This window comes from Rana temporaria, chromosome 2 (assembly GCF_905171775.1).
Source record: "Rana temporaria chromosome 2, aRanTem1.1, whole genome shotgun sequence".
Classification (NCBI taxonomy): domain Eukaryota; kingdom Metazoa; phylum Chordata; class Amphibia; order Anura; family Ranidae; genus Rana; species Rana temporaria.
Window position 1 is genome coordinate 229,635,820 of NC_053490.1, and position 13,969 is coordinate 229,649,788.

Here is a 13,969-nt window from a genome sequence, read left to right on the forward strand (position 1 = left end):
TGCAGCCATGTGTACTGCTCTATGCACACTACAAATCCCACAGTCCATAGTTCTTAGAAGTGAGCAAGAGAGGAGGGTGGCTGCGTTCCTACATACAGTGGGACGATGGCGAATGATGCCTCGTACACACGACCGAGAAACTCGACGGGCGAAACACATCGTTTTGCTCGTCGAGTTCCTTGTGAAGCCGTCGAGAAACTCGACAAGCCAATTTTCTCCATTCCCGTCAAGGAAATAGAGAACATGCTTTCTTTTTGGCTCGTCGAGTTTCTCGACAGTTTCCTTCACGAAAATGTACACACGACCAGTTTCCTCGGCAAAATAATATCTCCCAGCAAGTTTCTTGCTGTTTTTTGCCGAGAAACTCGGTCGTGTGTACGAGGCCTGAATGTAGACATTCTCTAAGGCCTCGTACACATGACCGAGTTTCTCGGCAGAAACCGTCGAGGATCTCGTCGGGCCAAAAAAGAAAGCATGTCTTCTTTTTCCTCGACGGCAATGGGAAAATTTGACTCGCCGAGATCCTCTGCGGCTTCACAAGGAACTCGACAAGCAAAACGATGTGTTTCGCCCGTCGAGTTCCTCGGACGTGTGTACGAGGCTTTAAAAGGAAGTCGGGTCACAGCCGCAAAATATAAAAATAAACTTGTAGATTTAGAGACGGCTAGGAGCAAAATGATGCACTTTTTTACTTAAGAACACACGATTTATTATTTTTTAAACCAGAATTTAGTATTGCTTTATTTCAAGCATTAGGTTTACCTGGCATACAGGCATATTTCATTTGATTAGCCCATATCATTCTATGATAAAATAAATTAAAGGAACAGAACGTTGAAAAGTAACTTAAAAGTATGATTATAGGTTTCATGCCATTCTCTGTCTAGGTAGTTGTGGGAGCCTGGGGGTTAAATGTAATAACGCTCACAGTATATGCAGCCCACTCCTCCCAATGTAAAGTCTTGTCACAACCCACCGACCTCCTGCGCTGTCATCAATGAGTGCAAGGGCAGACAGGCTGGAATTTCACTACAGCCAAGAGTTGCATGCAGCTGCTGAAGGCAGGAAAAAGGCAGAGCTTCCACCCAACAAAAGACAAGCCAGAGAAGAGAACTGCTTCTCATTCTCATTGCTTGAAGTGCTGCTATTCCACCAACATCAGAGATGGAGAGACTAGCCTGCTAGGGAATAGCACACTATACAAGGAGCAGGCCTGATAAGAGTTAATGAAATAGGACACATCAGGAAGAAGAAAGGATCTTCTGGTACCCATCATTCTAAAATGAGATTTCCAGGAGGTGTGCTGAGCTCAGACATGTTGCTGCTGCTTTGGATAACTGTAGGTGCATACCTTACCCCTGCTGCAAGCAGGTTTGCAGAGTTTTCAAGGTACGTGGGAATTAGAAATTGTCTCAATGCTTAATAATGCAGAATCAGGTTTTCACTCTATTAAAATGTGTGATATATATATATATATATATATATATATATATATATATATATATATATATATATATATATATATATATATATATATATATATATATATATATATATACTGCATGTGTATATATATATATATATATATATATATATATATATATATATATATATATATATTTTTTTTTTATTATTATTATTTTTTTTTTATTATATTTTTTCATCATTTTTTTTTTTTAATGAACAGGTTTCATTTTTTTTAAGCAAAATGAGGATCTGTCTGAATTGAATGGTTTAAGTCTTTATTTCACATTCATTTTAAATTTGCGCTAATGCCTTATAGTTTAGAAACTTCTTAAAAACAATTTACTAAATACTTTGACTTACCAACACTACACACGCTAAAAAGTTTGCAGGACTTTTTATGATTTGTAAATGTACTGACTAGCATACTTAAATGGTTATTTAGCAAGAGGATTTCCATCCTATAATAAACACTGTGGGTTCTGTAAAGCTATGCTGCAGGTCTGGCTCTTGTCATCTTAAGTGATGCCTTGTGTGTGTGATTTTTCTCCTGCGTGCCAATGCTCTGGCTTGGTCCTGGGCAAGATTAAATGGAAGTCCTGTAAGGAGTAGACAATTGCCTTAAGTGGCAGGAAATGAGCAGTAGACAAATATTCAGTGTGCGGTTACATGCGCTGGAAGTAACAGTTGATTGGGTAGATAAGCAGCACGTTTTTGCACCACCATAATTGCTGCGTATTTGTTTATAAGTCACACATTTATTATTTTCACAGAGGGGGGGAAAGCAGGTGCAAACGGATGCAGAGACCCAAATAATAATTTCTACCAGATGTTTCATAAAGACTAAGCCAACAGCAGCATGATCCAGGAATTCTGCTGCCCTGAAAAGCAGGAGTGCGAAGTCTGTTTTTCACATGTCATTGCTTTTTTGCCCTGGAGTTAGAATAACTACTGTGATAGAGATTTCCTTAAGTAGAGAACCATGCCCTTCATAAAAGTAGTGTAACCTGAAAACATATCTATAAAGGAAAAAGTATTAACTGTACCAGTAGAAGGTAGAAACGACAGGTCATTAAAGCTCAGCCTTTCTTCATATTTACTCAAATCAGAATGGGGTGCACAAATGGGGGCATCTCCTTGTATAGTTCCTCAAAAGGTATTATGTATTGAAAATAATAAAAAAAACATAAAAAAACAATAAACCATATAGACTCAAACCAGCTGCCCATCCAAAAAATGTAAAGACACCTTGTATACCAGTATACAAGGTGTCTTTACACTTTTTGGATGGGCAGCTGGTTTGAAATTCTATGATTTATTGTGTTTTCTACTGTTTTTAATCGTTTTGTATTGTTTTCAATACCTTTTGAGGAACTATATAAGGAGGCGCCCCCATTTGTGCACCCGATTTTTCTAATTTTCCATTGTGACCAAATGTAATGTTGGTGACTATACAGTGGGGAGAAAAATTGGACAATGGCAGGACTATATTTGCACCGTTATAGTCCCGCCATTGTCCAATTTTTCTCCCATATTCTTTGGGATGAGGTGTGTGTTTTTGGGTAAATGCTCTAATCTAGATTAATCAGATCCTACCCTTCTTTTCCATATACAGTGGGGACATTGATTTCTGCCCTTGTTTTACAAAATGTCTGTGAGCACAGATAGCAAAGGTATTCAAGTTTTGAAAAAAATAGTAAAAATTTGCCTATGGCCCCTTTTGGGGAGGTTTTCCTTCACTTTCTGATTCCGTTATGCCCCTACATGAATTAGAAGGAGCCCTCAGTTATGGACACAGAAATCATTAAAAAAAAACTTTACAGCAGTCCAAATGTTTTGGATGGAGTTGAACTATCCAGGTCCCTAATGCCCTGAACACACGATCGGTCCATACGATGAAATCGGTCTGATGGACTGTTTTCATTGGTTAACCGATGAAGCTGACTGATGGTCAGTCGTGCCTACACACCATCGGTTAAAAAAAACGATCGTGTCAGAACGCAGTGACGTAAAACACAACGACGTGCTGAAAAAAACGAAGTTCAATGCTTCCAAGCATGCGTCGACTTGATTCTGAGCATGCGTGGATTTTTAACCGATGGACGTGCCTACAAACGATTGTTTTTTTTTCTATCGGTTAGGTATCCATCGTTAAATTTAAAACAAGTTTGCTTTTTTTACCTATGAATAAATAACCTATGGGGCCCACACACGATCGGTTTGGTCCGATGAAAACGGTCCATCAGACCGTTCTCATCGGTTTGACCGATCGTGTGTACGCGGCATAAGGAAGTCTATAGGCAGATGTGACAAATTCGAGTAACATATGAAACATTTGTTGGATCTTTTCTTGGGTAACTCCTGAGTGATAAGAATCATAATCATGATTCTTGAATATACTTTTCTTTTGTAATCCTGATTCTTGAGACATCAATTTATTTTTTCTTGGCTCAGATAAAAATGATAAGATCTCTTACTATTCATTGTGTGAGATCTTCCTTCTTACTTGACCAAGTTAAACTTGGCTTACTGCCCAATCATGCATTTATAAAGCCAACCAATCATAATGGTGAGCACCCAATAGGGGGTTATCTACTAAAACTGGAGCACACACCGAATCTGGTGCATCTTGTTCAATTAAGCTTTGGCAATAAAGCCCGGAAGCTGATTGAATTCTATGAACAGCTGCACCAGATTGTGTGTTTCCGTTTTAGTAAATAACTGCATTGAACCATGGACAAAGATTCTGAACTCTCCATGTAGCAGAAGCACCAATCTACCCTTGTACACCAAAGTGGAAATTTGTTCTTTACACTGAGTTGCAGTGCCAAGTATAGTCACGTTGTAAAAAAGTAACTTCTTTATGTCTCAGCCTGTGGGTTTATTGGAGAGGTGCAAGTAAGTGATCCAAGAAGAAATTTATTTTTAAAGTCTACTTTCATAAAAAGTGAAAAACCTTTATAGTGTAATTACTGTGTGCTGGTTTTCCCCTATTAATCATATAGGTTTCCATGCATTTTGTTAGTTATGAAAAGTGAATGAGCTCATAAGATGGCAAATACCCGAAAACATGTTTATTCTTGCTTAGGATATCATCAGCTTTTTTTATTTAATCCCTAAATTTGACCATCGTCTATCTTCTAATTGTAAAATTTGGTGAATGCCAACAACTCATGAGTTTTCATATGAATAGAGATAGGTGATAATAATATGTAGCCAGGTGCTGGCTAACTTTGCATGTGTCAACTTGGGACATTCTGTAACATCAGCTTCAGGAGCCCTCTAGTGCTCAACATGGACACTGTGTCATCATCTCCTGAATGCAGAGCGAGCAGAGATCACAGCTGAGAGCAACGGATCTTGGGATATGTGGTCCAAGGAGCCAGGATTTTCACTGGAGCCAGACTTCTGTAGACTACAAGTTCCAGTTGGCTGGGAGAGAGAGCAAAATGCTGGTTGAGGACATATATTGCCTAGTCTGGGAAGGAGTTTTCCTCTTGGGACCACAGCCTTCAGCTGAGAGCAGGGACTCAAACACTTGGAGTAATGCAAGCAGGTGGCACGACCTAGGTGGCGTCAAGAGTCTCTGGTGAGTGTGTGAGTGTATTCACCATCGCCAGCTCCCTGTCAGGTGCGTGACTGTTGGGGTCACGCCCATCATCACCGATACAGACCCCAATGAATCACAGCATCGCTAGGTGTGCAGCTGGGCACCCTTCTCTGGTTGTTGATTCTTGAGGAGTCTGTTCTGGGACATCCTATTCCCTTGAGCCTTGGTGTCATAAGGATTGGTGAGCGGACAGAAGCCCATCCTCTGTACACCCTACAAAGACACTGCATGCAGATACCTTTATTCCATTTCTTCACATTAAGGCCTCAAAAGGAACCACTTTGCACATACTGCAGCATCTGTCCCCCGGCGTCTCTACACTGAGAAACGAGTGATCGAACACCGCCGATTTCTCAGTTCTCACGGCTCCCCGAGCAGAGAGCTGTAGACTGTCAGTCTCTGCTCTGCCCCCCTCCTTGCTCACTGGAGCGCTGAGCTGTGGAGGGGGTGGGGGCTGCCGGCTCCACTTCTCAGCGGCTCGCTGAGAGGCTGAACCAATCATCGGTCCAGGAATCTGGTGAATCCTGACTCCGTGGTCATAATAGTGTGGTGCCTGGACCGACTTCTGGGATGTCAGCAGAGAGCAGACTTCAGCCCACTCTCTGCTGAAAATGGGTCACAGGAGTGCAAAACAAATTGCACTCCTGTGATCCATGCGAGAAGTACAGCCAAACAAACTTTGGCTGTACTTGTCCTTTAAGTGAAATACAGTAAACTTTGGATTGCAAGCAGTATTCGTATCGGAAACATGCTTGTAATCCAAAGCACTCGTATATCAAAGCGAATTTACACATAAGAAATAATGGAAACTCAGATGATTTGTCCCACAACAATTTATTCCTAAATTCTTCAGTTCATATAAAAATATTACAGCAATGTAATAGGTTGTGTAACCAAAAAATGTCCATCCACAAATGGAAGCCTCCACAAGGGGATTAGAAGCAAAATCCAGCAGGAGCTACATAGTGTAAAAGAGAAGAGAGGCGCCTAAGTATAGCAAAATGGTTATATTTAATGAAGGTACAACATTTAGCAACTCACATGATTGATGATTAAAAGAGACACATCTAAGTAGGGTAAAGCTGTCCACATAGACCATCCTTCACACCGCTGGTTCTCAATATATTACATTTTTGTTTTTGAGTTTATTACTGCTTTAAAGAAAAAAAAATGAAAAACAGCCACCATATGTAAGCTGCAATATACAAAATTTTGTTTTTTGGGTTTAGATATCGTTTAACTTTCAAAGCTCACATCCTCCTTAATCTTGGAAATGTGATGAATCCTGAGATTCACAGTTTGCAATTGTGACAGGGTAGACAACCCTGTAGTAGAGCAATCTTATAGCGTGGCTTGAAGCTCTCGAAGAGCGCAGCGTGGAAGGGATGATGTCGATGGTGGTGCAGAGGATGGTTTATGTGGACATATTTACCCCAGATCCTTCCATACTTAGATGTGCATGTTTTATTCATCCACCATGTGAGTTGCTAAATGTTGTACCTTCATTAAATGTAACCATATTGCTACACTTAGAGGCGACTCTTTTCTCTTTTATGCTCAGTTGTGACATGACACTACTTGTATATCAAGACCGTACTCGTTTATCGAGTCAAAATGTATTAAAAAACATTGCTCGTCTTTCAAAACCCTCTTAAATCAAGTTACTCTCAATCCAAGGTTTTACTGTACTTGTTTACTTTGCTGCAGTCTGGCGTCTGTGTAATTGCATTATCATTTTAACCACTTGCTTACTGGGCACATATACCCCCTTCCTGCCCAGGCGAAATTTCAGCTTTCAGTGCTGTCACGCTTTGAATGACAATTGCGCGGTTGTGCGACGTGGCTCCCAAACAAAATTGATGTCCCATTTTTCCCACAAATAGAGCTTTCTTTTGGTGGTATTTGATCATCTCTGCATTTTTGTTTTTGTTTTTGCACTATAAACAAAAAAAGGACAATTTTGAAAAAAAAACACAATATTTTTTACTTTTTGCTATAAAAAATATCCCATTTTTTTCCTTGAAAAAAAAAATGTTCTCAGTTTAAGCCGATATGTATTCTTCTACATATTTTTGGTAAAAGAAAATCGCAATAAGCGTATAGTGATTGGTTTGCGCAAACGTTATAGGGGATAAAATTATGACATTTTTTTCATTTTATTTTTTTTACTAGTAATGGCAGCGATCTGCGATTTTTGTCAGGACTGCGACACTCGGACACTTTTGACCCATTTTTGGGACCATTCACATTTATACAACGAACAGTTCTATAAATATGCAGTGATTGGCACGGAAGAGGTTAACACTAGGGGGCGATCAATGGGTTAAATGTGTTCCCTGCTAGGTGATTCTTACTATGGGGGGAAGGGACTGACTGGGGGAGGTGACCAATGGTTGTCCCTATGTACAAGGGACACACCATCGGTCTCTCCCTGACAGGACGTAGATCTGTGTGTTTACACACACAGATCCACGTCCCTGGTTCTCTGACTGCCAATCGCGGGTACCTGGCGTACATCGCGGCCGCCAGGCGCGCGCATCGGCACCTGAGTGATGCGGTGGGCACGCGCGTGCCGCCGGCGGCGCCCCCTTCCCCCCCAGCGGCGGAAGGCCAGAGGCCGTATATTGATGGCCTCCCGGCATATTAGAGCTGCCTTGTGCCCGTCAATTGTCGATGGCCCGGATAGGAAGTGGTTAAAATATGTCTGAACCCAGAATGTCATAGGTGTCGAGGGGCTTGCAAGGTCAGGGCAACCTTTGGGGTCAGTCATCTTCTAGCGACCCTCATGGGGGTGACGCTAAAAAAATTTAACAAGCATTCCATGCAGTGAAAAGTTAATCATATAACAGTTGAATACCCTTATAACAGTCACACAGGTACTCACTCACATTCTAACACAATTTTGGTCAGGAACCAATTAACCTGCCAGCATGTCACTATATTGCAGGAGATAGCAGGAGCCCACACAAACACTAGGTTGCTGTACAAAATCTATGCAGGTAGCATCCTAATGGAGTAAAAGTTCTGTATCACAGTATTAAATCAGTTCTAGCAACTGTGCCACCCGCTATGTTTCACTTCAATAGCAAAGACACATTTGCACCATCAGTGTATAACTGGAATTGTCTCAGGATTCGCCACATTTCCAAGATTAAGGAGGATGTGAGCTTTGAAAGTTTAAAAGATATCTAAACCCAAAAACAAAAATGTAGTATATTGCATCTTACATATGGTGGCTGTTTTACTTCTCCTTCTTTAAAGCAGTAATAAACTCCAAAACAAAAATGTAATATATTGCAGCTCCCCAACCCTTAAAGTGGATGTAGACCAGAAAAAAAACAACGACTGTGGCCCCAGAGTAAAAGGGCACTGGATTTCTATAAGTATCAACAGGTATTTTTTGTACTTGCAGAAATTGTACTTAACTTGCAAAAACAAAACTAATGCAGCCATCACATCTAAGGACTGGTAAACTGTCATATATTAAATGTCTTTTCATTGGTTCAGATCCGCTTTAAAGACAAATGTTCACCAAATAAATAAAAAAGCAATGAAGATAAGTTTCGCACAAAATGTTTTAGTTTTGTAGTTTAGGGGGGTATGAATAGGTTCAGTCAGTTTTCTGCATCTTAACATTTTTGCAAATTTAATTGGCAAGTAGTTCTGTGTAGTATTTTGCATCTCAGCCTCTTGCCAAAGGATATAACATGGAAAATCTATCAAGGAAGTGCTGCATGCCACCCAGTGGCAGTGCGTCCATTAGGGGCGCTGAGTCGCCACCCCTTCTCTCCAGCCTCCCCCTCTGTGTACTATGGATAGATTCATGGGGGTTTGAAGCACCTGATTAGACCCATAGCTCTAATAAGTTTCAAAAAAGGTGCCCTGCAAGCACAAACCATTGCGCTTGCAGTGCATCCAGGGCGATTTTAACCCTAACACGCTAACACAGAACTTTCTCTCAGCCAATCAGGAGGTTCAGATGTAATACTGGGCACCTGACTGGCTGAAGGTAGAAACTATCCCATTGGCCGCCATGCAGAACAGGAAGAAGACACACACAGTAGAGTCCTGCATCCATTGCCACACACATCTCGTCGCCTGTCCCATTGCCTGACCCACCACCACAATAGGGTAAGTGCCAGGCAGACAGTGGGCGGGGGGCACAGTGGCTGCATATTATGGGCACAAAGGCTGCAATTGATGGAGCACAGTTGGCTGCATTTGCGGGGCACAGTGGCTGCATATTATGGGCACAAAGGCTGCATATGATGGGCACAGTGGCTGCATATGATGGGCACAGTGGCTGCATATGATGAGCACAGTGGCTGCATTTGCTGGACACAGAGGCTGCATATGATGGGCATATGATGGGCATTATGAGCACAGTTGGCTGTATATGATGGGCACAGTTGGCTGCAAAAATTATGGGCACAGTTGGCTGCATATGATGGGCACAATTGGCTGCATAGAATGGGCACAGTTGGCTGCATATTATGGGCACAGTTGGTTGCATATTATGGGCACAGTTGCCTGCATATTATGGGCACAGGTGGCTGAGAACTGAGCGATGAAAGACTGCTGATCGCTCAGTTCTCAGAGCTCCGTGAGCAGAGAACTGGTGACTGTCAGTCACTGCTCTCTGCTCTGAGACCCCCCCCTGCCCTCATTAGAGCGTTAGGGTGTGGAAGGGGGCAGGATCAGCTGTCTCTCAGAGGCTTGCTAAGAGGCTGAGCCAGGTACAGGTCCAGGCTTATGGGTGGATCCTGACCATGTGGTCACAATCTTTTCCCAGCCTGGACTGGCTCTGTTAGCCAACACTTTTTTTTTTTCATGCACACTACAAATCCCATAGTTCAGGGAACTTAAAACTACGGCCCTCTAGCTGTTGCGGAACCACACATCCCATGAGGCATTGAGGCATTGAAGCATTGTAAAACTCTGACATTCACAGACATAACTAGGCATGATGGGAATTGTAGTTCTTGAACTACTGGGGGGGGGGAATAATTTGAAGACCCAAGCCCATCTTTGGAGGAAGCAAGAGAGTAACTACATTCCTACATACAGTTTGACCATCGAGAACAAGCACCACTGTCTATCAGGATATCCAAACACTAAAAATATGAAGTCTGCAGATTTGTAGGAGGCAGAGAGCAATAGAAGGTACTTTTCTGAGTTAAGAATACATACTTGAATATATTTTTTTTCCAGAGCTTACTGTCACGTTAAATTGAGGTCAGAAGCAGGTACACTGCAGGTGAAATGCTCTCTGAAGTGTCTCACAGTGATGTCAACCTGATGCCATAGACACAGGCCCTAATTGAGTGAGTTGAGCAAAATGGAGAGATTCGTAGATTGCCTGTGATGTGTAAGGAAACCAGCATGTGATTTAACTTGTCTGGAATAACAACAGCTGCTATGGGGCCCAGGTGCAGCAGTTGAAATGGAAGGAACTTGGGTTGTCACTAAGAATTATTGACACCGAAGTAATATATTATCCAGCTGGGATGATTGCAGAGATGTGGCCCCTAAAGTGACATCACTGGTCACATAATCTAGTCACACTGTCTGAGCAGACAACCCCTCCTGGGGCAAGGTAGGATAGTTATGCCTCTGCCACTTTTTATGAATTTTCATTTTAGACTAATGGAGGTTACTAAGGCTTTGATTCTATTATCTGATTGATGTGTAACGCAATCAAAATGTTCCCATCTGCAAACAATTGAAAAGCCATAACTTCCTGCCACCTTAAGGACACAATGAATAAGATAAAAGTGAAGCGCTCCACACTACAAACATGAAAACAGATATTAAACAACAAAACACAATAATGCAAATAAAAATAAGTCCTATATAAAGTCCAAAATGTCACACATGAAATATGAAGTGACATTTGGGGCTTTATTTAGGACTTATTTTTATTTGCATTATTGTGTTTTGTTGTCTTATATCTATTTTCATGTTTGTAGTGTGGAGCGCTTCACTTTTATCTTATTGATTGTTGTGTATGTGTATAGTGATTGCACATAGGTGGTAGCAGTTCTACTTATCTCTCTATGGTGTGATATATTTTCTGTCTTTTGTGAAATGAAATAGCTTCTGGGATTTTTTATTATTTATTTTACCTTAAGGCTTGATTCACACCTATGCATTTTTTTTTGTGCTTTTTGCATTTTGCAGATTTGCACTACAGTTCGTTAAACATGGTTTGCTATGGAACACCTTCTGTAGTGCAAATCTACAAAATTGAAAAAGGACTAAAAATCCATAGATGTGAATCCAGCCTGATGCCTTGTACACACGATCGGTTTTCCCGGCGGTAAAAAGTAAGCCGGGAAAACCGAGAACCTGCTTGGCAACTTTTTCCCCCTACAAACAGTAGGTTTTCCTGGCAGAAAAACTGCCATGAGAGCTTTGGTCGGGAATCCCGGCCGTGTGTATGCTCCATCGCATTGTTTCCCCATAGGAAAACTGATGGGAAAAAGACTGCCGGGAATACCGGCAGGAAAAAAGAAAACATGTTCTAATTTTTCCCGCTGGGATTCCCTGTTCCTGTTCCTGTTCCCTGTTCCTGTTGGGAAAACTGCGATGGAGCATACACACGGCCGGGATTCACGGCCAAAAGCTCTCATGGCAGTTTTCCTGCCAGGAAAACCGGTCGTGTGTACGAGGCATAAGAGCCCATTCATACAATTTCTATTGGGCTGCATTGGGCATTCTTTAGCCAGCCACAAATGGAGCGATTTTGGTTGCAGGAAACAAAATAGCTTGATTCCCCCTTCAACACAGTCAGTGTTGATGAGGCAATCCCTCCTGCAGAGCTATTATGTTCTCCCAGCAGGGGGATGCGGGGAGCCTTTCCGGGCTGGAAGAACACACGGTGAACATTTCTAGCGGCTATAGCCGATGGCAAAGTTCGCATGAAAAATCTGACATGCTAGTTGTACCCAAGCTGATCGATTGATCAACTTGGGTACATTCAGTCTGTCTATGTATGGTTTGAATCTCAGCCAGTCCCTGCTGAATCAGCCAAGATTGGAACTGTCTATGGGTGGCATTTTCCTGCGCAGTCCTTGTTGGCAATGAAGTCAGTTTACATGCATGCAGTACTTGCAGCCATAGGTGTGCGCATGCCCATTGCATTAGGGTGTGCACCCCAAAGCTCAAATACACATACTTTTCTCTGCAGCCTCAGCTGCATGGGACAGTGAATGAATGGGAAGCAGGGCTGGACTGGGACAGAAATTTGGCCCTGGACTTCATCCAGCCTGGCCCACTTTGACAGGTCTCTCCCATTGTGGCCGACAACTCCTGCACCCCCCTGGCCAACCAAGCCCCCTCTCCCCCTTCACTAGCCACTAGCTGTTCTACTTTATTAGAGTAGAACGGCTGGTACTGGTACTCTTATAGGCAGTACCAGTGGGGAAGCTAGACATTATTTCATCCGGGGCAAAGAATCAGTTTGGTGCCCCCCTTATGGGACAAGATTAGGCAGAAGTGAGAAACTCCCAGGCCATAGCTGTTAAGTCAGCTGTCTGTCTGCTCCCCCCATGCTCCTCTGTTGCCCCCCCTGCTTCTCTGGTCCTCCCCCTGCTTCTTTGTTCCCCCCAGGTGAGCGCTGCAGGGAGGGAGAGACAGAAGAGCAGAGGGGGGCGGCAGTCCGCTGTCACTGAAGCCGGCCCACTGAGCCATCGGCCCACCGGGAAACTCCCTGTAGTCCCAATGGCCAGTCCATCCCTGATGGGAAGTGCTCTGTGCTGGATGGCTTCCTATTCATTCACAAACTGAAGCATAGTAAACAAAATGTACTAAACTTGAAATAATAAAGAAAACGTTAACGATCATTATGTCATAGGTGTACCTGGGCACACCCTAATCTCCTAAAGCCAATGGGGCTCCTAAAAAAAATGTAAAAATAATTGCCAGTCTGTCAAGAGGAGAGCCCTAATGCATGAATTTCAGTATTGTATACAAATAAGAAAATCAGCCTTAGTTTTTTTTTAAAAAAAGGCAACAGCTGGACCAGGCTGTCACATTACATAGTAGCCATCATCCTGTGATCATATTACTGTCAAAATAGTTCACGTCTACTAACTGATCATGCCACCAGACCACATCGCTCAACCATGTCAGAGGGGGGAAAAAAAAAAACACAAAAGATACCTTGTAGAGATTCAGACAACTAAATTATTCTAATCTCTTTGTATCCTGTTGGAGGTACATATTTTGAATAAATGTGAAATATTCCAAAGCATGTCATAATAAGGACATTCGCAGCATTTGTAACTAAACCTTCCTGAGTTTAAAGCATATATCTTTCTCTATGATATATTTTAATATTTTAACTATTAATAATACAGTGATACCTCGGTTCACGAACTTAATTCGTGAACTGACTCTGGTCGCGAACCGAATTGGTCGTGAACCGAGGCACATTTTCCCATAGGGTTCAATGTAAATCCAGTTAATCCGTGCTGACCTTTTTTTGGGGGTTTTTGAAGCACAAAAATATGAAACAAATTACATGGAAATTTGTACAGTATAGTAATGTATAAAGAGAGGACACTAACCTTGCTTGAGATGACTTCTGGCATGGAGGAAGGCAGGTGGGAGGCAGTTATTGTTTGGAGGGAGAGTCCCCCTCCATAAGGACATCAGGGGGATCTCCTTCAGTGAACTGTACAATACAGCAAGGACAGTACTGTAGTACAGTACAGTACTGTATGTGCTAAAAAGCACACCAAAAATCAAAAAATCACTCAAAATGTTTGCAGAGTACTCACAGTACTTCTTTCTGTGTGTCTTCTTCTCTCCACGGTCTTCCTACAGAAAGTCACGACCATGTGACAGCCGGGAAATAGCATTAAAATGGCCGCGGCTCCTGTTCGTGAACCG

At 42.2% G+C, this 13,969-nt stretch overlaps 1 protein-coding gene across 1 annotated transcript in view; it reads left to right on the forward strand.

Annotated features, from left to right (window-relative positions):
• Nucleotides 1–992: 992 nt before the first annotated feature.
• Nucleotides 993–13,969, forward strand: part of EGFL6 (EGF like domain multiple 6) — a 99,558-nt gene continuing 86,581 nt past the window's right edge. Inside the window, exon 1 of the mRNA XM_040336519.1 lies at nt 993–1,389. Coding sequence (XP_040192453.1) covers nt 1,283–1,389 — 107 coding nt within the window. The 5' untranslated portion in view covers nt 993–1,282. The remainder of the gene's footprint in view (nt 1,390–13,969) is intronic.